Source organism: Rhinoderma darwinii, chromosome 6 (assembly GCF_050947455.1).
Source record: "Rhinoderma darwinii isolate aRhiDar2 chromosome 6, aRhiDar2.hap1, whole genome shotgun sequence".
Classification (NCBI taxonomy): Eukaryota; Metazoa; Chordata; class Amphibia; order Anura; family Rhinodermatidae; genus Rhinoderma; species Rhinoderma darwinii.
In genome coordinates this window covers 18,802,629-18,829,101 of record NC_134692.1, presented here as the reverse complement: position 1 = coordinate 18,829,101, position 26,473 = coordinate 18,802,629, and the positions used below count along the sequence as shown (strand labels likewise).

The following is a 26,473-nucleotide window of genomic DNA, read 5'->3' as shown; positions in this document are numbered from 1 at the left end:
AGCATGACATCATTATCATCATCCGTTTAAATAAATCACCTGCGTTCGGCCACATTCTGCTTAGACAAGGATTCTTCCACCGGGGGGAAAGTATTCTTTATTTTCGCAAACCTTTATCCCCAAGGGCGACAGGAAGGTGCTGACTTTTACTCTTGTTTTCATAATAAATACACTGTAGCCTAAAGAAAACACAGGGAGAGATTTCGCTTTTCCCAGCCTGTTGCTCGCACACCTGTTGAGACAACAAAAACATGTCCAAAAAGTTGACCAAAAAGTTTCACATTCGCAAAATAAATCTATCTATAGTACCTAGGGGCTGAGGAGTAACGAAGCTCCTGGGCCCCAGTGCTACGACTGTAACCGGGCCCCTACCATGGGCCAAATGTAACGGTATGAGCAGAGAGAATAACCGTGTAAGCAAGAGGCTGCGGCGATCGTACGAGCACAGCGTCCCCTTCAAAAAGCCGATCAGCAGTGGTGCCGAGAGTTGGACCTCCACCGATCTAATATTGATGGCCTATCCTAAGGACAGGCCATGAATTTTACAAAACTAGATAAACCCTTCAAGGCACCAGGACTCAAGTGCGACTGCTACCCCTAGCATAGGGTCAGGGGTGTTGTTTTATAACAAAGATTGGCCCATAATAACTTTTTTAAGGCCGGGGTTACCCTTTAAATATTTCAATATGTTACAATTAGCTTTCACACACCCCAAAGTGGTCCCAGACAACACCCTCCATTACAAAATGAACAGTCTAAGGCCTTATTCACACGAACGTGTATTACGTCTGTGCTACGCGCGTGGAAATCACTCGCGTCACACGGACTTATGTGAGTCAATGGGACCGTTCTGACAGGTCGTGATTTTCACGCAGCGTATGTGCGCTGCGTAAAACTCACGACATGTCCTATACTTGCCCGTGTTTCGCACAGCACGCACCCATTGAAGCACTTCCGGGTGCCGCGCGTGATTCGCGCTATAGTAGTAAAAAAAATGAAAGAAAACTGAAAAGCACCTCCTGCTTTTATGTTTGTAAACATACAAACAGAGTGTCATAATGATGCCGGCTGCGCGAATATCACGCAGCCACGCACCATATACAGATGCCACACTGAACTTTTGTTTTTTGCACGCGCAAAACGGACACGTCCGTGTGAATAAGGGCTAATAAATATAGGTTAAGGCCACATGAATACTACTGTAATTTTGATCCGCAATGCGGATAAAAATACTGATCCATTAATTTCTATGGCGCACTGACACTTTCCCGTATATTTACGGGAAGGTGTCCGGGCTGTAGAAATGATCTGCAAAAAATTTGACATGTCCTATTTTTTTATTTTAGGGACTGTGCTCCCATAATTTATAATGGGAGCACAGCCCGTAAATGCGGGTGACTGTCCGTGGCCGGCCATGCCCGTAATCACTCATCACTCGCAGTCCAGGATCACTTTTATAGTTATGCTGCAGTTTTTGCCTCAATTTTTTGAGCTTTAAACCAGAAGTGCATCCAAAAGGAAGGAAAGATTGAAAGAAATGACTGATACATCTCTTTTATTTTGTGTCCACTTCTGTGTTTGGCTGAAAAAACGGAGACAAAAACTGCATCAAAACTGCATGTGTGATCCTGGCCTTAAGGTCATTTATATGTGCCATTTAATGTGCAGTCGTGTAATCTCACCGATAATCGCCATTGGTGATTGGGCCTTTAATACATACTGGGAAAAAGATATAGAATTGTTTAAAGTAACAGTTATTAACCCTTTAGAGATGAGATGTCAAAACTGTGATGCATTAGACCAGGGGTCCATAACCTGCCGCTCTACAACAGTATGAAACTACAACCCCCAGCATGGGAGTTGTGTTTTCTAACAGTGTGGAGACCACTGCATTACAGGGTAAAAGGCCGGAGCCCACGTGAATCCTCTGGAATCCTGCATGCCACAAGCTCATCACCTGTGAAATCAAGTAATGTAGTGAATAGTAATCCTATGAGTGTCCGGCAGAATTCACACTGTGTTGGGATAGGCAGTGAGGCAGATCAATTCACCTTCTTTTTAGAAATTGACTATATCGAGCTCTTACTCCAAGTCAGCAGTTTTTTATTTACAGACCTTAATTTCTTCATTCTATGGCCAAACTTCCCATTGTGAGGCATAAGGCACCACGTGCCTCATATCTCTTTATTTGTACATATGGCTACTGAGAGTTAAAGCGAGACTCTACAAATTGGTATAAAATAAGAGATCACAAGATGTGCCCAATATATGTGTTAAAATTCAATCCCCAAGGGTTAATCTCAGGGGCCGCAACTTCCGGGGGCAGCATTTGGTGGACAGAGGTGTAACTTTAAGCTCCTGGACCATAATACAGGGCTCTCTCCTACCATGTGAAATTTATTATACTGGTGTCTCATCATGTGGCAGAGGGGCTTTTGCCCCCTTCCCCCTCAGGCACCCCCTCAGGCACAGGAGTGGACACGAAAAAAGGAGATGCATCAATCTTTTCTTTATACCTTTCCTTCCTTTTGGATCCACTTCTGGCTTTGGCTAAAAAAAACTGAGCTAAAAACTGCATCAAAACTGTGTGTGATTCTGGCCTTACAGCTACACCCTTGTGGGTCTGTATGGACAAGTCCCAAGTATGGTGTAAAGTGGCCTTACGGACGAGACATAAGTGACCTAAAACCCCCTCTTATGCAGCTGTGGTCTTGAGGGTGACACCTAGGGTTTGGGGACACGGAGCGGCACTGACACGGTGGCGATGCGGCCAACAACCGCAATGGCACCCTGTTCAGCGCGGCTGTCAAACACCCTATTAATGTCCGCGCCTTATTGCGGGTAAAACGTCCCTTTACCTGCAAAATCGTGCGGCCATTAATTAATACACCCTTTATGGCCGCACCATTTTCCAGGTAAAGGGACGTTTTACCCGCAATAAGGCGCGGACATTATTAGGGTGTTTGACAGCCGCGCCGAAGTTGGTGCTGCCGCGTTTCTTGGCCACTTTGCGACCGTGTCAGGGCCGCTCCGTGTGGCCTAATCCTTAGAGACCACATTTTAGGGAGCAGTATACCGTTTCCGCATATAAGTCGTTTTACGTATGCCATAAACCTCCTTTTCTCCTGGCACCAGGGTTCGTTTACGTGTTGGAGATTTTCCAAGCTCATGAACTTCTCCTTACTTATTCACATGTAAAAAGAAGGAAGGAAATGCAGAAAAAAAAATCTTTCAAATGACCAGTATTATGCAAAACGAAAAAGAATTAAATGCTATAAATTGTTTTCCTCTGCGGCTGAGCCCGTGTGTCCTCAGATGGGAATCTTGTGACTCTTAACAGGAGAATCACATGAGATGAGGAGGGAAGCGGGATACACAATAGCTATATTTATTCTCAGTGACAACCTTCTCGGAAATACCTTGATCTAATTACTTGCAGAGATTGATATAAATATCAGAAGCCGGCGACTTAACTCCTCTGCATGTCCTGAAATACAGACCTGAGGACCATGGTTGGAGATAGCGCAAGACGTCTTATCTTACGCTGTCAACTCTGGGTGTGTACTGACAGGTACATGTGGATACAGGAATTTCCTGGAACTATAGGGACATGACTTGCTAAAAAGCATATTAGATATACATAAGATGTAGCAGAGCTAAAGTGGTCATTTACCTCTTTGGGGCTACATTGTTTGTATTTTCCGAGCCCTGCAGTCCCATGTAAAATCACAAATAACACACTGGAGAAATATACTTAGACTGGCGATCATGCACCAGTCTAAGGGTATGTTCACACGACAGCGTCCGTAACGGCTGAAATTACGGGGATGTTTTCAGGAGAAAACATCCCCGTAATTTCAGCCGTAACGGCATGTGCAAGCGCTTGAACGCCGCGTCCATTACGGACGTAATTGGCGCTGCTTTTCATTGGAGTCAATGAATAACGGCTCCAATTACGCCCCAAGAAGTGACAGGTCACTTCTTTGACGCGGGCGTCTATTTACGCGCCGTCTTTTGACAGCGGCGCGTAAATATACGCCTCATGTGAACAGACAAATGTCAGCCCATTGCTTTCAATGGGCAGATGTTTGTCAACGCTTTCAAGCCGCATTTTTCGGACGTAATTCGGGGGTTAAAACGCCCGAATTACGTCCATAAATAGGCCGTGTGAACATACCCTAAAAGCAAAATAGATTGGAGTAAGATGCACCTAATTTATTAGGAGGTGCACAGTTCTTAATAAATAAGACACATCTCTGGCCGTCCGTGCGCCAGAAAGGAAAATCGAAACCAGCTATGAGCTGGCATATATTTCCGCTATAATTTACGCGTTTCTGGTGTAAATTATAGTAAATTTGTCAAGCCACAGAAAGTTCCTCCCCTTTTACTAAGCTCCACCCACTTTTAGTAAAGTGCTGTGAGCGGCGCAAATAATGCAATAGTAGAATTTTTTGCGTAAATTGTGACTGCATTTGTGTCTTTTCTGGCGTGGAACTATTGATGAATTGAGAAAGTGGGTCCCCGGTCACCCGGCTGTGCAAGGAACTGCAGCACTAACTCAGTGCTGCGGCCCCTCTATTCTCAGGTCATGGGGGACCCAGAGGTCAGAACCCAAATGATCATAAAATAATGGCGTATCCTAGCTACGTATATGCCATCACTTTATAAGATAGGACTAACCCTTTAAGGTACATCTGAAATTTTAGGTCTTAAGTGGTTTTAGAATTTAAAGCCACGGTACATATCTAAGAGATTGTTGCAATTATGGAAAAATCTTACAGGCCTGAAATTTCTTAGGCTGTGTTCACATCACCGCTGCTTTTCGCTGAGGGGTTCCGTAGGAGGTTTCCGTCGGGTTAACCCCTGACGGAAACCTCAGACGGAACCCCTCAGCGGAAAGGAACGGTGATGTGAACAGGCCTTTATACATAGGATCTAAACTGTGACATCACCTGTGTTTACCACTTTTAAAAACGAGCGCCGATCGACAATACAACCTGTGCATCGGTGCTCGTTTAACCCCTTTTAAACAGAGCAATGATTGCTAAGTATGGGGACTAACGTACGTTACTACGATCGCCCGTCCCCATGCGTTTTCATCATGTTGGCAGCACGTCTCCCTATTTACACAGCGAGATGTGCTGGCGACTAGCAGTCATTTTTTTAGCAGCATAAAAGCCGCGATCAGCCGATGAACGAGCGTTTCCCTTTTCATCGGCTGATCGCTGCCATGTTTACACAGGGCAATGATCAGTAACGAGCGTTCATATGAACGCTCGTTTGCCCGATAATTGGCATATGTAAAAGGGCCTTAACTGTATGGAATCTATATGGAAACGAGATCCCCGTATATAACGGATAGTCTGACATATGGATTATAATAAGAAGAAATAAGGGAATGTGTATTGTCTGTATTATCAAATGAAAAAACAACATATTGTCCCTATGTACCCCACAAATATCAGAGACGGAAATATTTGCAGCAGCAAAACTGATGCAGTAAAAATATTGTTACAGTCATATCAACAACGCCGCATTTTATTAATAATGCATAACGGCCACGAGGAGAAGATTCAGACATTTTTATTTTCGAAATTTCCATTTGGTTTCCATGTTGTAATTGGAACCTGTTATTGTGCTCATATATGACAGCAGCAGAAGGAGGTGGGTGAGATGTTTTCAATTTATCTGTAGGGAAATGTTCCGACGCCCCCAAAAACGTTGTGCCACCACCATGTTAGTTTCTCACAATGGGATCCAATCCGAACGATCTAACGTAAAAGTACTATAGTAGGTGGCAATATGACAATTAGACCGTATAATACAACTGGACATAAAAAAATATTGCATATGATCCTATCCCATCTTGGTTAGGGACACATATAAAGAAAAAAAAGTCATTATAGACAAAAATTGTCATGAATTTATACAGATGTAGCAGAGCTAAATTTTTCATTAAACAATTTATTTTCCGCACCCTGATAATTCATTGAGGTTTGACAACTCCTACAGAAAACCATTGATAACACTTCAAGATATTATGAGTTGTGCCGAATAACAAACTCTGACCTGCTGCGTTGACAAACTCAAATGTGTACATCTGAGCTGTCACGGAGCTGAATCGTTTGTACGTTGCGATAACCCTCTGAGTAAAGATAATGCAGTCCCACGTAAAGCCACAGATAACACATCTTGATAAGGGCCAAAGGACAAGATCATCTTTGCAACATTTGACAGACTCGGTTGGTACATATACGGATGGAGCTGAGCTGAATTTCTTAATCGACTCTGGGGCTACATTGTCGTAATAACTCTTTGGTTTAAGAAAATACAGTACGTTTACCTGCATTCCTATAGAAAGCCACATAACACATCGATAACGTAATGAGTTGTGCTTAATGACAAACTCATCTTTACTACACCAGACAAATACATATATCTTATCTGGTTTTAGGGATAAAAATGGCTAAATATTAGACATAAAGAACTGATCAAACACTCCGATACGGCCGCCATGTCTAAATAAGGAGCAAAATAGAAAGATCATGATAGCGAATAACTTTTTTTTATCCGGCAGCAAGGGCCACTTGTATTTTTAAGATTTCTCCTTGTCGTTATAGGTTTCTATGTATGTTCCCAGATAACACGTATGAAGATTTTTTTTATCCCAATCACAGTTCCCTAGCACATTAGTTGAATAATGTGCCCCGGCTGTGGGATTATTACTAGGTGTCAGCAGCGTCAGACTCTGCATGCTGCAAATACAAGTTGTGACATGCCGGAAACGTCGATTTGACTGAGGGTCAGATTAACATAACACCTTCTTCTAAACACTTCATAAACCTCATTTCAGGATGAAGACTATTCCGTACAAATATGCATTAACGCACGACCTGAAGCCATCTCGCAGGCTGTACAGGAGTAAGGAGAAAAAGTTACTATTGCGCTAAGGGCCTGTTCACATCTGCGTTCGGTGTTTCCGTTGCCCTGCTTCATCAGAGGAACAGAACAACGAAAATACCGGAAGTGTTTGTTCCGTTGCATGATGGACACCATCGGATCCCGACGGAACCCATTAAATTGAATGGGTTCCATCAGGCTTCCGTCATGGTGTCTGCCATTTTACCAGAAGGCATTTTGGACGGGATGGGTGACGGAGGCCCCAAACTGCATCTCCAATGCAGATGTGAACAGGCCCTTAGCCAGATCACAAATATCCCTCTAAAAGTCAGATAATTGTATCCAACCAGCGATCCTCCCAATGTGTAATAATGGAAAGAGGGCGGAGAATACATAGTCACATGACTTTTATTTTAATGTTTGATTTTTTTTACTTTTCAGATGAAATGAAGGGAGATTATGACTGTATGGGGCCGGAAGCCACTCATGCAACCACTATAAACAACGGTACAGGTAAATAATATACAATTATACGCTATATCGTGGGTGATGTATGCAGTGTTGTAACCAATCAGATTCCAGCTCTCATGACACAAGGGAAGGGTACAAGATGAAAGAAAGCATCTGATTGGCTTATTTTTTGGCACTAGTTTGTGTAGATTACACCTCATTTATTTGCACAGACATAAAGTTGATCAGTTGATCTTAGCAACCAATCAGGTGGCTTCTTTCATTTTCTAACTGGCCAGAAAAATTAGAACAGTGATGTGATTGGTTGCTATGGGCGACCTCAACAAACCTCATTACACTTGTCAGGCAAACAAGTGTGTGACCTGCAGCAACCAATCAGATTCCAGTTACAAAATGAAAGTTGTGAATTGATTGGTTGCTATTGACAACGGTTTCACATTTCTCTGACCCACGGCAGGAGATATATCAATATATCAATGCAATTATGCCTGTTCTTTTACCTAACTAAATAAAAAACAAACAAAATGGTGAACATAACAACTAACTTATTTATTCACTGACACTCTTGTTGACAGATTTGTTGTATGTGTACGTAAAAGGGGGATGTGCCTTTGAAGTCTTCAGCACCAATTTATCAAAGATTTACGGCTGTCATTTGTGTCGAAAAGTGACAGTGGACAACGTGTCAGACAACTTGCCATTGTTCAGCATCTCGCACCATTTTCTAGTACAGGAGTGCACCATGTTGAGTGATACGGTGCATGGGACACTAAAACATACTGTACCTATCAACATTTGAATCCCCATTTTAAGCCTCGCCCCCGTTGCACTCAGGAACACCCACAAAAGTGACCGGAAACGCCCACTTTGGGGCATATTTGCATAAATCACGTCCCTTTTTAGTTGCATTTTGCAGGACAATTTTGCTAAAAACATGACTGTCGGGAAACATTCTAAACAAATCAGACTGGCGTAAGATTGCGTTGTACGTGTAAATCGCCACTATTCCCTATTGCCTATATGCGTGTGCGCGTGGAGCTGTGTGTGTTCAGGGAGGGTAATCTATGTATCGCTATATAGTCCACGTTACTGTATAAAATATTATATGCCGTGATGCGTTTCCCTCTGCATTTGTAATCTTAAAAAAACGATAATGAAAAAATCAATATATATACACACATACTGCAGAGCATGCGTTCCGATGAGTAATATCATGTTATAATCGTACACTATTTAGGGTTTTCGTTACCAATAAGATTGTTTGTTCAGCCAGCAATTACTCAATATTGTTACGTTAAGAGTCCACTTGTAAGCTGTTAAGAATCGGAATGGGGTCAGAGGTTTCAGGCAAAGTTAACAGCTCAGGCACTTCACCGTGGGTCAGCGAATGCCAGTTATAGAAGACATCATTGTTAAGCATTAGTTGTGTTTATTTACGTAAGTGTATCCTACTTGACTGTTAGCGAGTAACATTCATCCCCGAGGCATGTTTTTTCACCACTGAGAGTAATAATGGATGACATTTCTTTAATCCCACAAAATAAAGTGGATTCCGATCACCGTTCAGAATTTCACGTCAATGCGGACTGGAAATGCACAATTTGCCCATTACTGTCACTTATGTTCTACCTTTTGATAGACTGAGAGATGGAAAATTATATTTTTTGACAACTTTTTATCCTGATTTGTTTCTACAGTGAAGAACACGAATTGCACTTCGGAATTTGAGGAGTATTTCGCCAAAAGAAAAATGGACGATCGCGATGGGCATGGAGTTAGCATAGCAGAGTACTTACATCGTACTGACACGGCCATTATTTACCCAGAAGCCCCTGAGGAACTTTGCCGCTTGGGTACACCAGAGGCCAATGGTCAGGAAGAGAATGGTAAGGCCGTGATTCATTTTTAGATACTTCGAGGAGGACCCTGTGCAGCTGTTGCAATTGTAAATGCACTATGGGCTGATGGGTGTTTACCTTTAAAATTTCGGCAACAGCTGCACAGGCCTGGAATTTCATGAGCTGAACATTCAATAAGCTCATGTTGTCCTGTTTGCAAGTTCCTAACATTTTTCTTATACACTTGAAGGACAGGAATTGCTGAGCTTTAGGATCTCGGGATGAATTGAACCTAACTAGTGTTGAAATTTAATAACGAGCAGGTGTTCTAGGTAATTCCCAACATAGATAATAACAGAACAAGGTGCTGGTACGTTAGAAAATTTAACAATTCATCCGGCTAATTGTAATTTGCAAAGAGCCAATAAAAGGCTCTATGTAGCCAAAGGCCAAGGATGAAATTGCACTTCATTTGTACCTCCCGAAAGAGGTCAGGTTCCATTGTACCTTCTTCAGACTAGAAAAGGTTAGGAGGCAGGTCCTTAATTAATTTTCTATAGCAGTTTGAAATGATTCATACAAGTATTTCCTGGGTGTGCAGAGGATTGAAATGCGTTGAGGTTGGTGTGAGATGATGTTATGCTGCTGTTGCCGTAAGACCATCCTGGGCAAAGAGCCCATTAGCTGCCATTGATTTGCTGACCTTTTGGCCTGTCTCTCCTTCTCATTTATCTCACTATAGACCTACCACCTGGAACACCAGATGCCTTTGCCCAGCTGCTGACCTGTCCCTATTGCGATCGAGGCTACAAGCGGTTGACGTCACTAAAGGAGCACATCAAATACCGCCACGAGAAGAACGAAGAGAACTTTTCCTGTCCTCTCTGTAGCTATACGTTTGCCTACCGCACCCAACTCGAGCGGCATATGGTGACGCACAAGCCAGGGAGAGATCAGGTGGGGGTTTGGCTTTAAGTGATTCTTTTTATAATTACCCCTTAGAGAAACTATATTGCTTTGATTGGCAATCATTATTAATTTTTCATGGCATTTTGAAGATGCAGATCTTTTAATGGTAATAGCCTTAATTGAGGTCTAAATGATTTTTTGATGGTGTCTCCTAATATAATTTAATAGTCTTATGTTCACGATCGAATGAGTGTGTTAATTTCTAATTTAGAAATTTTACTTGCACGATAACTTCACTCTAGTTTAATGTTTTTTAATGCTGCTCAAAAGGTGAATGAAACATTGGTATTTTTAATTAACGGGCTCTAAGAAAATTACTGTCGCTGAGATTTTCTTTAGTCATTCGGCAAAATGTTACAAAACAAGCGTTAACTTTGAAATATGCTTCGTACTCGTCGATTAAAAAATGAAAAATTATAATGTGCGTAGAATTTTTTGTTCCGTAATGAGTCACAGGTCTAAGACATCTGTGTTATTAAGTGACTGGATGTAAATGTCAGCGTCGTAAGTGGAATATGTGGTGTCATTGCCGGAAAAGTAGAGCCAAGTTTTAATCTCTTTATATATGTGCGTACCTCTGTGCGTCTACATGAAGAATGAAACAGCCAAGCATACGTTTTCATTTTAAAACTAAACCCATATAAAGTATACTTTGAGCTATGATTGGTCAATTTTAAAAACATAAGTGTATAAGTGTATACTAAAAGATACACTTTCAGAAATATTCTCAAAAACAACACAACCGCGAAGACTAGAAATTATTCTACTCGTATCAAAAGCCAGTACAATTGAATATTTTCGTCGGCTCATTAACTGCTACCATAGTACCAATGATGATAGCTGGTGAGAGAAATGTATAAAACGTGCAAAATTTTGTAACCAAATTGGTTGGAAAATCTTGTATCGTCACCTTGAACACTGTTTTGAGAAATACTTACGTTTGGATGGTGCAGTATCCGTTCGGCAGATAATTATCAGTTAATTAGCTGTCATATGGTCAAAGAGAAGTTTATAAAATATTCACAAAGTATTTATAAAATATAATTCAAGGCTGGAAAAAATTTTGGGAAAAAAATATTACATACCTCTAAAAATTTGGACAATTTTTTTGTCTTGAATAATTAAACTTACTTTTACATATGCAAAATGTACAAAATTAATTTGCGAAAATTCAGAATAACTCGGAAAGGTAATACAAATTTATCAGAAATTGTAACACGTCACAATTTTTAAAATAGAAGAAAATTTCACCGGCATGTGTCATAGCTGAACCTTAAATGTGTACATGCCGATTGTGCTGGCGCGGTATGAATGGAAAGCTTTGGTGTTGAAAAGTCCCCTCATTTGCTCGTGGCATTTACAATTAGTAAATTAAAATGATTGTATCATATTAACAGTGGCACAACTAAAGTTTATAGTGGTCCTCTGAGGGCCGTGGGGGGGGGGGACAAGCAGCTGTTGCTGTTTGTTTATGCAACTCGGCAACATATGAACCGTGGTCCCTCAATGGCGCTCGACGGGTTGGGCTAGGCTTGATCTTTGAAGGTTGCTGGTGTTTGAACAAACCTCCCTGTGTCCTGTGTACACCATCTGTCTCACCAGGAATGTGGGAAGACTCAGTACACCCCAGCAGTTGTCATACGGCTTCTGAGCTTTTTTTTTTGTGTGAAGCTTTGTGTCCTTACTGCTTGAAGTTAACTGACATACCTAGAGCATCGACACTGCGTTATTTCAACATCCTCTGTCACAACTCATATATTTCTGTAATGCTTTCAACGTACACCTGATTTCCTCTTTTGGCACAATCTGTTATTTGCAAGGACTGAAAGCTACAGAATGCTACGCCATTTACTCTGAACCGTTCGTAAAAGTAAAAAGCACATTAACTATGCAACAGGGGAAAAAAAAAGTCTTTACATGTAGACCCTCATTAGTGATATTGCAAATTGGATTTAAAAAATAAATATAAAAAAAATTATTATAAATATATATGTATATATGTATATATATATATATATATATATATATATATATATATATATATATATATATATAAAATTATTATTATTTTCTTGTATCATAAAACAAATTTCATATATGTACAAATTGTATTTTACTATATATATTATTTCTTTATGAAATTTGCCACTTTTATACTAAATTTGTATGTTTTTTTCTTTCTATCCTTAGCACCAAATGTTGACCCAGGGAGCTAGCAATCGCAAGTTCAAGTGCACAGAGTGTGGCAAGGCATTCAAATACAAACACCATTTAAAGGAACACCTGCGAATACATAGCGGTAAGTGTTTTATTCATAGACAATTGGGGAGATTTACTAAGCGTGTGCCCCAGAATTTTGGTACAAATTGCGTCAAAAATGTGGCATACATGGCGTGTGCTAAATTTATTATGCGTTTTAGAAAAAGGGTGTGGCTGAGATGAGTCAAAAAATGTGCCAAATTTGTTAATGGCATGTGCCATTTTGTCGACGCAATATATTGATATAACGTACGCCAGCTATGAGGTGGCATAAGGAAGAAAAAAAGTGTCTAACATTTCTTGCAAGATGTGCCAAATTTGTCACACAACGTGCACCACTGCTAGAAATTTGGTGCAGTGTCTAATGGTCTGGTATAGTTTTATACTGTCTTTTAAAGACAGTACTAATAAATATCCTCTAGTGTGCCTAGAAATGTACTGCTCACCCCTAACTTTTTGGGTTGCTTTCTTTTGAAGTCTATGGAGTGGCCTGACTTGCTTTTAAAGTCTACAGTAATTTGTCCACTTCTAAGAAGTAAAAGCACAACAGTTAACCATTAAACTGCCAATGTTAATATATACTTTCGATTTTTATATATTTTTTAAAAATGTAAGAAACCATAAGAATTAATTAACCAACAATGTCTAAGAATGTATGGTAAATCTTTTTTCTTTTTTTCTCTACAGGAGAGAAACCATACGAATGCCCAAATTGCAAGAAACGCTTCTCCCATTCAGGGTCCTACAGTTCCCACATTAGCAGTAAAAAATGCATCGGCCTAATCTCTGTGAACGGGAGGATGAGAAATAACATGAAGGCGGGTTCATCTCCTAACTCTGTGTCTTCATCTCCCACCAATTCAGCCATAACACAGCTCCGGCACAAACTGGAGAATGGTAAACCACTCGGTATGTCTGAAGCTTCAGGCTTGTTAAAGATCAAAACCGAAACACTAGATTATAATGACTATAAACTTCTTATGGCAGCCGCACACGGGTTCAATGGTCCTAATCCATTCATGAATGGTGGTCTTGGAGCAACCAGCCCCCTGGGACTTCACTCCTCAGCTCAAAGTCCAATGCAGCACTTAGGTGTAGGGATGGAAGCATCGCTACTTGGGTATTCAACCATTAGCAGTAATTTAAGTGAGGTTCAGAAAGTCTTAGAAATTGTGGACAACACAGTTTCTAGACAGAAGATGGAATTCAAAGCTGATGAGATCACAAAGTTGAAGGGATATCACATGAAAGAAACAGGTCCTCAAGGAGAGGAACAAGGTATGACGTCTCCTGGTATTCCACAAGTCGGTCTTCCTGTAGTAAGTCATAATGGTGCCACAAAAAGTATTATAGACTATACGTTGGAGAAAGTGAATGAAGCCAAAGCTTGTTTACAGAGCTTGACCACGGATTCAAGGAGGCCATTTAACAGTATTAAGAAGGAAAAGTTACGTACGTTAATAGACCTTGTAAGTGAAGAAAAGATATTAGAAAGCCATCATATATCCACTCCATTTTCTTGCCAGTTTTGTAAAGAAAGTTTTAACGGCCCCATTCCTTTGCATCAACATGAACGATACTTATGTAAAATGAACGAAGAAATAAAAGCAGTTCTCCAACCCAGTGAAAACCTGATTCTCAATAAACAGGGAATGTTTGCTGAGAAACAAGCACTCTTGCTGTCGTCGGTACTTTCCGAGAAAGGAATGACTAGCCCGATCAACCCATACAAGGACCACATGTCTGTACTTAAAGCTTATTACGCTATGAATATGGAACCTAACTCTGATGAACTACTGAAAATTTCCATAGCAGTTGGCCTTCCTCAGGAATTTGTGAAGGACTGGTTTGAACAAAGAAAAATCTACCAATATGCAACTTCCAGGTCACCGTCTTTGGAAAGGACCAGTGTGGAAGTGGCTCAAGTAACCACCACTCCCACTAAAGACTCTATGTCATCCAGATCACCAGTAAAACCTATGGATTCTATCACTTCACCGTCTATAGCAGAACTTCATAACCGGGTATCTAATTGTGATATGCCTCTCAGGCTAACAAAACCTAGTCATTTTGCTGGTCTGAAGCAAGTTGTTGATAAATTGGACCACTCCAGGAGCAATACTCCATCTCCTTTAAATCTTTCTTCCACATCTTCTAAAAACTCCCATAGTAGTTCTTACACTCCAAACAGTTTTTCCTCAGAGGAGCTTCAAGCTGAGCCTTTGGACTTATCTGTACCCAGACAAATGAAGGAAATGAAAAGTGTTATAGCCACAAAGAACAAAACCAAACCTAATAACATCGGAATTGAACATAACAGTATTCATATATCTTCCGAAATGGTAGATGAGCCTCTGAACTTAACGTACATTAAGAAAGAATTTTGTCATTCTAATAATCTGGACAAAAGCACTAACGCACTATTTGGTCTGAATCCATTTAGTGGAAAACCTTTGTATACGGCGCTTCCACCACAGAGCGCCTTTCCACCAGCCACTTTCATGTCTCCAGTACAGGCGAGTATCCCTGGGCTACGACCCTACCCAGGACTCGATCAAATGAGCTTCCTTCCACACATGGCCTACACATACCCAACTGGAGCTGCTACATTTGCCGACATGCAGCAGAGGAGGAAATATCAGCGTAAACAGGGATTTCAGGTAATTTTTATACCTTCGTTATGCTTATTCTATGTCTTTAGATCATAATTTTTGGTTCTCCAAGGTTCTACAAGCTTGCCTGCAATTTTCACTAAACGCATTACTCTTTTACTACTATTATGCCATTTTGACATATCATCTGATGAATCTGAAAATGTTCATGGTTCCAAGATGTAAAGCTTGCTGGTTAAAGGCGTTGTACAGTCAGGGGGTTTTTCATACAGATGACCTATCCACAAGATAGTTCACCAGTATATGATCGGTGGGGGTCCGACATCCGGAACCTGCACTAATCAACTATTCCTCCGGGCGCCGGTAGTTATGCAGTGGTCAGTGTCGGACGCAGAAGGATCCGTACAATGTATAGCAGCCGTCTTGGGATACTGCAGCTCTGCTCGTATTCACCTGAATAGGACTGTAGTACTGCAGCACGGCCGCTATACAGTGACCGGAGCCATCTGCTTCTGGCAACGACCATTGCATAACTACCGGCATAGAGAGGCAACCGGAACAGTTGTCGGACCCTGTGGATAGGTCATCAGTATGAAAAACCGCTCCCAGCCTTGACAACTTCTTTAGACTGTATATATGAACAGCTGAAACACGACTTCAACTTTTTCTCTTAATCTTCGGCCATCGTCTGCTTTCCCTCTCGTGTCTACGTCCAGCTTTACAATGATGTAACATAAACTGAGCCCTGTGTTGAACCTATATTTGTAGTTTTATGCAGCCTGTTGACTTTGGTATAAAAATGTTCTCAGGTTTAAGAGATCATGTTGAAGAAACCGAAAATTAGATTTCAGGTTACTCATTGCTTAAACTGGGAAATACTGGAAGTATAAAATGACTGCAGACATGAACTGATCTGAAGGAAATCCAAGCAATCCAAGCAACCTTGGTTATATAAATGTAATTGTCAGCTATACCTGCTGAAGGTGGACAATTCTAAAGATGACTAACCCAATCAGTTAGTTTCTGACAATCATCAGTTCCCACATCTCCTGTGTGCTAACATTTTACTTTGATGATCGATCTCAATCCCAAATTTAGGACTTTGATATTGTACATGGGTGAACTTACAGGAATTTCTCAACATAGGAAATGGTAGCATATCGTCCGGATATGACATCACTTCCTCGTGGGTGTAGGTCTAGCTGTTGGGATCCCAGAATCCTTGAATGAAGGTCGCAGCATGAGTTAAGGGATACGCTGAACTTCTCTTGAGAGGGCTAAGGCACAACATTTCCTCAAAGTTAGGCTTTGTTCACATCTGCGTCAGGGCTCCGTCTGAGCTTTCCGTCAGGGGAACTCATGAATGGAACCCTAACTGAAACAAATGGAAACCATAGGTTTCCCATTTGCATCACCATTGATTTCCATACAGAAGGATCCCGGCAAATGGTTTCCATTTGTCACCGTTGTTTAAGGGTTCCGTTGTTTTGACAGAATGAATACCGTACTAGACGGAACCCTTAAACAACGGTGACAAACCGATACCATTTGAACCGGATCCGTCACCATTGAAATCAATGGTGATGCAGACGGAAACCTATTGTTTCCGTTTGTTTCAGTCAGGGATCGGTTCATGGATTCCCCTGACATTAAGCTCCGACAGAACCAATGAAAGGAGCCCTGACACAGATGTGAACGAAGCCTTACATAGTCACTACGGTTAAAAAAAGACATATGTCCATCAAGTATTAGACTAGGATGAGTGCAATATATAATGTATGACAATAGCAACATCATCTATGAAAGTCGGATGAATTTTACCAAAATATGGAAGCGTGCACTGGGCAACTACTTAGTGCTGAATTTACTTTCACTGGTGTTTGAAAGTGGTCTAGTTATTCACTAAGCTAGTTATATTTTTAAGGTTGATGCCTTTTTAACGTTCGTTGCAAATTGATAGATTACATCCTCATATATAGCGGCACAGAATAACCAGCAACAGTGGCCGATAATGGGTTATTTAGAAGAGTTTCTCAACATATCTGATGGCCGGTTCAATAACAGGCACAAATATTGTCTATCATTAAGGCAAAGTTTCACCCTTCAGTAATTTTAACCCTAGCAGCTTCAACATTGGGTGTTATAGGTAATAGAGTTTTTGCGATATTGAAATTTTTTTTTTTTACATTACATCTAAATGAAGGTGATTTGCAGAATATGACTACTTCATTTGATTGAGATTTGGTTCTGTATACAAGACAAAGAACATGCCATCAAGTTTTATAGCCTTACTTAGAAGTTAAATTAAAGTGCATCCACCCCACAAAGCCAATGTAATCTGATTTCTATTAATTAATTAGAAGTCAGATAGAAAAAGCCATATGTACGATATAAAGTATGCGAGTGCTCTCTGTAGTCACGGCGAGAATAAATCTAAATACACGGAATGATTTACCAGCCCACTTTCATCATCGTCTAATGCTGAAGGCATGTGGACGTCGAACATTGATAAAAAAAATATTCTCCATTTTAAATTACAAAATTAAATATTACGCTTAGGGCATCTTGTCAGCAGACATAAACCTAAATGGATTGTGTAATAACATTTTGCATCTGATCATAAAATTCAATTATACCATTTTTTTAATTTTTTTTTAGAAAGGAGAAAAATGAAAACAAATTCACTTCTTCTCGCAGTGTTTATTGTCTGATAAAAATTAATATGCTCAAATTTGAATAAAACAATATTTTTAATGACGGCGCAGCGATTTTCATTAGTTTTAGAACCGCATCAACGTTTAATAAAGCACTAACGTTCATTTGTTATCTTACAGGGTGAAATGCTTGATGGAACCCCGGATTACATGTCAGGTCTAGATGATATGACGGATTCTGACTCCTGCCTGAGTCGAAAGAAGATTAAAAAGACAGAGAGTGGCATGTACGCGTGTGATTTATGTGATAAGACATTCCAGAAAAGTAGCTCACTCTTGAGACACAAATACGAACATACAGGTAAATGCAGTTCTCACCTGTACCTTCATCTACAAATGATGCTAACTATATATATATATATATATATATATATATGTATATATATATGTATTTATATAATGTATTATTTCATATAGGCACAATCAAATGAACATCTATTACCCTTCGAAATTATTTGCATAGTCGTTCTGTTTAAAATGTATATCTGTTTCTATAGGGGAAGTGGCCATTTTGCATTTTGTTCTTAGGACCTAACCTGCCCATACACATGAGATGAAAGTCGGCCTAAGCGGCTTATTTCTGCAGATCATCTTCTTTTTATAATTCCCGATGGTCAACGATCGATCAATGTCTGCCGGTTGACAACTGAAAGTACGCATGCATGTCGTGAACGCCTGATTACCGCCAATTGTTTGCACTTTGGACAAAAACCTTTTGTAGTTTTGCTAAAAACTATATCCTCGATCTGCCAATTTAATTTGGTATGTTGATGGTCGATCTGGCATACAATTGATTAGCCGCATTGTGGCCGATCTTAATCTTATGTGTATGGCCAGCTCTCGGGTTGCCAAATATTTGGTATAACCAGAAGAGTGAATCTTTTGGATATGGCAGAAGTGTAAAAGTGATTTAGATGCATCCTATCGGCTTTCTTTATGATGTCGCTGGCTCGTTAGGACTTAATATGAAGAAAACAAAGGGGGCCACAGACATAAGAGTTTAGTTGACAGACTGGGATCTGCCAATAATCTATTGTCCATGATGACTGGCAGACTTTTCCCCAATTATGAAATTGGAGAAGACTAGGATCCAACAGTGATCTGGCGGCCGCTTGTCCCCCACTAATTAAATAGCCTGCATTTTTGGCCAAGTCGATCATGAATCTTAAAGGGGAAGTCAGGAGTCCATGAAAGTCCATTACCTTCTTAAGTCCCAAACACAAACAAGATTTTGCTCGGCAGACCCATAGAAATGAATGGAGCGGTGGCTGGATATGTGCAGTGCCGCTCCATTCATAGGGGGCTTCCAGGAACGGCTAAGCCCGTTATCATGATCGATGGGGGTCCCAGCAGTCGGATCCCCACCGATCTGATATTTATCGCCTATCCTGTGGATAGGTGATAAATATTGATTATGGGAAACTCTAATGAAAATATGTTTAAAGAGGATCTGTCACCTCTCCTGGCCTGTCTTTTTATTTTTTTTGTAAATAATTTTATTCCCCATAAAATAACAATTCTGGAGTAACATTTCTTAGAACTCTACATTGTGCCGTTCATCTGTTATTCCTCCTAGAAGTTTTTAAAATAAATTGACACCTGGGTGTTACTAGTTGGGGGTGTGTCCCTACACAGACTGACAATGCCCAATCGGTGCTGACAGAGTAAAATTTTGTAAGGACGCGCCCATTTGAAAAGAGGAATGGTAACACCCAGTTGTCAATTTATTCATACATTCCTAGGAGGCATAACAGAGGAATGGCACAACACAGAGTTCTAAGAAAATATGTTCCAGAATTTTTATTTCATAATTAATACAAGTATTAAAGGGGTTTTCCAGGATTAGAAAAACCAGGCTGCTTGCTTTCAAAAACAATGCCACTCCTGTCAATAGGTTGTGCCTGGCATCGCAGCTAGGCTCTATTGAAGTGAATGGGGCTGAGCTGCAATACAACACATAAGCTGTGGACAGGTGTGGCGCTGTTTTTGGAAGCAAGCAGCCATATTTTTAGAATATGGGAAAATCCCTTTGACTAAGATTTGTCAGGAAACGTGACAGGTCCTCTCTGATATGTTTAGTTTTTCATGTCCTATAAGAGGTTCTGAAGCAGCTGCACATTTTGAACTCAGGCACATTTCTGCTGGCATGTGATCCTCCCTGATAATTAATATGACAAGGGCCCCCCACCACAAATAACACAGTCACCCTCCTGCCATTCCCTGCCAGCCTTACCCCTGATGTTTGCATTCCTCTCCTCTGTCATTCTCGTTCTGGTGCTGACACAGCAGGTGTACATAGCCTCTAGTAACACACCAGCCCGGGCTGCCGTCGTACATTCTTTTTGCTCACTTTGAGGTCGATTCATAAAAATTCAAGCAATTTAAAGCCATGATTTGCTTGTCTCATTACAATTGTTCAATAGAAAACCAGTTATGGCTTTAGCACTTTAATGCTCACTATTAAAAAGTAATGAAATATCCTTTCACACGAGTGCACTTTCTTTTATTTGAGAAACGGTTTAAAAACCATCATTAAGAAATGCAAACAGAGATCACTTGCAGAGATATTCAGTCGCAAGAAAAGAATCTCTTCTTTCTCATAGACTTCAGTAATGTTCGCTCAGCTCGAGACTGCAAACAAAAATTACTTTATTTCCTGTAGTATAATGGCTTTCTTCTATTATTTACATAACATGTTGTTACTCCATCCGTGTAGAAGGTAAATCTACTGGTAGGTGATAAACCGCAGATTTTTGCCAAATACGGTTTACTAATTTTAGAAAATTAGTTGTCTTCTTAAAAAAACATCAAGTTCAACCCTTTATACTTACAAACCCCAGTTGATCGACAGAAAGGCAAAAAACTAACCCTGAATACCAAAGACCCAATATACCATAAAGGGGAAAAAGTTCCTTCCTGACCCTTACTGGTGATCTGACAGATCCCTGGATTAATATTGTATATTATTACTAGTAACCTTTGTATATTGCTTTTCTTAAAACGACCCTCCTGTCCCGGGACAGCATTTTAAATATGATGGTTTATATGCAGTAATAATATATGATGCCTTCCAGTTGTGCCCCTCTGCCGTTTTAGGGTCCCCTCTGTTCTGTTCCAAAATGGCCAAAGCACTTTTTAGACTACGAAGTCTGAGACACACCCACTGCTCTCACATCTGCCAGAGAGCTGTTCACGTGAGTAGTTCTGTCCAATCTGTGAACAGAGGGAGTGTCTTAGACTCAGTCTGAGAAGTGCTTTGGCCATTTTGAGGCAACACAGAGGGGACCCTAAAACGGCAGATTCACGGTAGAGGGGGAGGGCACCAGGTAATAATACTCCATATACCCCATCATATTTATAATTCTGAGGCAGGTGTCTAACCCTTTCTTACATCTATCCTCACTTTCAGCCATTAACAAATCCTTTGGGAGCAATCCTTGATAAATAACTTTATGGTTCAGACAGCAAAGTTCTGCTTTCCAATTTTGTGATGAAATTTGACTTTTCTTAGCTGCAAGCAGTGACCCCATGTTCTCTGTGGGGTCCACAAAAATAATAACGTATCTGACTAGATTTAAAAAATATAAGATTACCCCACAGCCTTCCTTCTCTTTTCTAGGGAAAATTAATTTAGTTTTGACAACCTTTCTCCATAACTCCATTACCTAACAGCGACCGAGGTCACAAGCACCGCATATCCTTATCCACGGACGTAATCCGTGTCTGAAGAAGGTCGAATGTATAGACCGAAACATTAAACCTATTTTTGGATTACTACTTTTCGCTATATGTGAAATAAAATATCACTTATTGCATAAATGCATTGGAGTGCTGAGTTCCCATTTTTCATACGCTCGTGTTTCAAGGATACGTGAGTCGGCTTCCACACCGAGTACTGCGGGATCAAGATAGTACCATTTCTTCATAACTGAGATCTTCCATACCTCATATTTGGCTGCCCTTCTATTCTACAAAAATAGAACAAAAAATGTAGCTTCTTCTGGTATATTATACAACATTACTAATAGAATTTCATTGGAAGAGAATTGTCCTAAGGAAACCATGAACTAATGTCCTCAATGCAACTTTTTTTACATGTAAAGCATGGTCGATGACGAAGTCATGTGTCATGGGACAGAGATTTTCCAAAGATCTTCTCACAAGAGGTGCTCTTTATCTCCTTCTCAGATGGCCCAGTTATTTTACAAAACATCAAATTATGCTTCAGAATTACCCAATATCTGCTTAGAAGGGTTGCCTCATGATAGACGCCATTAAAGCACCTTGCCATTAGTCTCCTGTTGGTTCTGTTCTGCTCCTTCTGGGCGGCCACATTGGTGACCAGTATAGTAAATGGCAGACCATTCAGATGCTCATAAAAAGCCAAGCGGAGCCAACTGGAGGTGAATTGGATATCCCAGCAATATGCCACCAATGTCTATGATAAAACAACCCCCCTTTAATGCCCTAGACATTTTATTTAATATCTCACAAATAATCCAGCAGCAATATATAAGAGGAACTGGATTTAGTCTGTGATGTAAGAAAGCCATTCATTTCTTTAAAATTAGGTTTTTAGAAAAGTCCCTATGGCTAATGTTAAACCAGACCGTGGACAATTGCCTGGGTCCTGGCTACAGATTGGCAGCACAGAGGCTAATTCTGGATACACACTCTAGATTGGCAATGTCAAATAGCAGACATAATACTAGTAAGCTGCTCATTACCTGTTACCGTAGGAGGACAAACATACAGGAGGGCTTCTTCATTCAGCACCTCTATCCTACATCCTACAGAGCAATGCAGTTGTAGTGTCTATTAATGTCTGTATGTCTCTGCGTTGCATCATGTGTCTCGGTCTTGTGCCCTGGCATCACACTCTCAAGCATTTAGTGTTAGGTCTATTTTTGAATGAACCGTCAAGCATGGCCGCTATGGTAGGTGTGAAAGGCATTCCTAGGCTATTTGGAGCCAGGAATCAGCCAGATGTGTTTGGGCTTGGCATTACTCTCAAGTTCCAATCTTGGGCTGAAGAATGTATATGCTGCTCCGAAAAACATTGATCTCTCAGATAGTTTACTGCCGATAACAAAGGCAATTTTATAGAACATTTTACCTAATGAGGTATGAGACCGGAGAATTGACCAAAAATGACTGTTTTTGTAAAAAAAAAAAATTTAACGAAATGAAATTTAACATGTTTATTTATTTTTGTTTTTCAGGAAAAAGGCCACACCAGTGTCAGATTTGTAAAAAAGCATTTAAACATAAACACCATCTAATAGAACATTCACGTCTGCACTCCGGCGAGAAGCCATACCAATGTGATAAGTGCGGGAAGCGTTTCTCACATTCTGGGTCCTACTCACAGCACATGAACCACAGGTATTCCTACTGTAAAAGAGAGGCCGAAGAGAGGGAGGCCGCCGAGAGGGAAGCCAGAGAGAAGGGTCATTTAGAACCCACGGAGCTGCTGATGAATCGAGCTTACTTACAGAGTATAACACCTCAGGGCTACTCTGACTCAGAGGAAAGAGAAAGTATGCTGAGAGACGGAGAGAGTGAAAGAGCGCACGATAAGGATGTGGAGGACGTTTATCATAAGCTTGGAAGACAAGTTGGCGATGAAGAGTTTGAAGAGGAAGAGGAAGAAAGCGAGAATAAGAGCATGGACACGGATCCGGACACGATCCGAGACGAGGAAGAGAATGGTGAACATTCAATGGACGATAGTTCCGAGGATGGTAAAATGGAAATAAAGTCAGATCACGAAGAAGAAAACATGGAGGACGGCATGTAATAAACTACTGCATTTTAAGCTTCCGATTTTCTCCAGTAGTCTTGTTACCTGCTTGAAAACTTTGCTGTGTTTAAGCTGTTCATGCACGTGCCTGAAGCTTCCACGAAGCCTGTATAGATGAACTGATGGGGGGGTGGGCAGTTCTGCCAAAAACAAAAAAAGTTAAATGAAGTTTGAGGTGGTCTTTGTTGAGAACTGCATTATGCAAACTTTTTGTACAGTATTAAAGGCCTAGAAACTGTGTGGTTTCAGAGACTAAACCCTGTGTTTAATAGCATTTATTCTTTAAGCACAAAATAGTTAATTGTACGAATTGCACTCTACTTATATATCACTACAGACTTAAAAAAAAAAAAAGAAGATATTTCTAATTTATATTAATACATTTAAAATAAAAAAAAAAAAAAATAGTGCCCGCACTGCTGTACTTCAGTATTATAACTTCACTTTAATTTAAGGTGCTCGCACTGCAATACAACTTTTATTAAAATTCCTTCATAACTTTACTTTTGCTATTCTCAGTTTCTTGATAGATAACCACACAATTTTAGGCCTATTTTAATTTTATTTTAAATTTTATTTTTTATTTTTTTAATTTTCATTTTAATGTGAAGGAACATGAAGTAATGCATGTGTAAAACAAAATGGAGATTCCGAAGTCTTAAGAGTGACCTGGATACGGTGGTAAAAAGAAAGGTGATTACATAGAAAGCCTTTGTAAGGTGTTTTTAAAAGAAAAAAGCCTTATATGCAAACCTTTTAATCTGTGTGTTTCTGCAAGTGCCATCCTTGTACAGTGTTAAGAAGGTAACATGTGTTACCCAACGCACCAGCTTCAGTGTTAAGCTTACCCTGTTCTTTGAAGCACCCATGTCAGTATTAGAATAGGTGGCAGTTCCTTAGTTTACATATGTTTGTGCAATTTTTTTCTGTAATTTTATTTTGTTTATTCATTTTGTCAGTATTACACCAAACATTTTTTATTTTATTTTTTATTTTGCAAAATTAATTTTTTGCATTCATTTAATTTTAGGTCAAATAACATTTTATTTATGTGGCTCATTTTATATTTCCTAATTTTATTTATTTCATACTGTAGTGTACAGTATAATAGTTCTTCAATATAGATATATTTTAGTAAAAAAGGAACATGATGTTGATCACTTGGGCAAATTTTACGTAAAGAGAAGAGCATTTATGTGTTTTAAACATTAATTGTACAAATGCGATAATTTTTTTTTCAATTTTATTATTTTATTTTTGTTTTAATATTTTGTTGTTTTTTTTCCAATTACTGGAAATTCCAAATTTGGGAACTTTTGATACGATCTTGTGAAAACACTGTATTTTCAACTGAAAAAAATTCCACTTTCTTCATCTTGTTTTTTAGCTAAAAAAAGAGGGACTGTTAAATACAATGTATAATAATACCATGATAAAAAAATCTTTCCTGACTTGTCTTTGTAAAAGTATTATTGAATTTTCAATTTGTAATTTCTCTTGAAAATGACCATGCTCAAATAAAAATGTAGCCAAACTATGCAAAGTGTGACTGACTACTTAAAAATACTTTGTAGTGCTTATTGATAAAGTAATTTTATATGTTTATATTCTATTTGCAAACACAGTTATATTGATGAATTATCGGTAGAATATTTGCACATGTTAACCCTAGTGTAGTTTCTCCAAGAACGGTATTTATGCTCCTGTGGATTTGTGATTTACGTCATCTGTGTTTGCCGATGTTTAAAAGAAAAAGGTGAAGTTTTAATATAAATGATAGAAAATAAAATGACAATGCTCAAATATATTAATAAAAAATAAAAATAGAAGCCCATTCCTTAATATAGCTTAGAATATTTGTTATGTTATTTGCTGACATTGATTTATAAGACAATTTTTTTTATTTACTAATCATTACTAATGAAAAACATTCTCATGAGCTATAAATGTTCAATCGGTGGAGGAACAACTGTCGGGGTCCCCAATGATTCTAAGAATAGGGGTGCACACAGATATCTCTGCACCCCTCATAGACTTAATGAAAAGTGATCGTCCAAGTATGACCTCTTCTCCATTCGGAAAGGGAACTGGACACCCCATTTTTCAGGATCAGTGGAGGACCCAGCAGTAAGATCTCCAATGATCAGACATTTATGGTGTATTCAATTGATATTCCAAAAATAGCAAAATTCCTTTAAATAATTTTTTTTTATTTTAAACCACCAAAAAATTCATGACCCTATACAGATTTTTTTCTATATGTTTAGATATTGTGGGAAAAATAACAATAAAAAAAAAATATATATATACATATATATATATATATATATATATATATATATATATATATATATATATATATGTGTGTGTAGCTAAATATAATTTTGTTTTTAAGTAGCCAAATAAGTTCTTAGTGATGCCACTGGTCTCAGATGCCCACTGCAGCTATACTTTATATCTGTAGTATATATATAAATATATATATATATATATATATATATATATATATATATATATATATATATATATATATATATATATATAATATTTGTACCAAATTCCTGCACTTGGTTTACTTGCTCTTTTCAACATTACACGAGGACTACAATACCAATTTATCTCTCTGTGGCTTTATTAAATACAACAAATAACATTTCAAATAAGTTCAATGTCTGACTTGTGGCTTTGTATATAGCATGTAATTTTTTTTGCTTTGACCGGATTCATGTCTGGTTGTATCCCAGCTAGACCATTGTAAATGTATGATGGGCAGACAGGCCAAAAATACAATGTCAGTAATTTACTGAATCAGTTCAGTAAAAGAAAATAATAAAAAAAAAACAAATACACTGAGATTGTCTCTGTAAATGCAATTGTAATTTATTTTTCTAATGTACATTTTTATTC

At 39.2% G+C, this 26,473-nt stretch overlaps 1 protein-coding gene across 3 annotated transcripts in view; it reads left to right on the top strand.

Annotated features, from left to right (window-relative positions):
* Nucleotides 1-25,837, top strand: part of ZEB2 (zinc finger E-box binding homeobox 2) — a 144,253-nt gene extending 118,416 nt beyond the window's left edge. For all 3 annotated transcript variants that reach the window (XM_075829252.1, XM_075829250.1, XM_075829251.1), the window contains 7 exons: nucleotides 7,342-7,413; nucleotides 9,069-9,257; nucleotides 9,952-10,166; nucleotides 12,369-12,477; nucleotides 13,125-15,097; nucleotides 17,884-18,064; nucleotides 22,986-25,837. In XM_075829252.1, coding sequence (XP_075685367.1) covers nucleotides 7,342-7,413; nucleotides 9,069-9,257; nucleotides 9,952-10,166; nucleotides 12,369-12,477; nucleotides 13,125-15,097; nucleotides 17,884-18,064; nucleotides 22,986-23,563 — 3,317 coding nt within the window. In that variant the 3' untranslated portion in view covers nucleotides 23,564-25,837. The remainder of the gene's footprint in view (nucleotides 1-7,341; nucleotides 7,414-9,068; nucleotides 9,258-9,951; nucleotides 10,167-12,368; nucleotides 12,478-13,124; nucleotides 15,098-17,883; nucleotides 18,065-22,985) is intronic.
* Nucleotides 25,838-26,473: the final 636 nt, after the last annotated feature.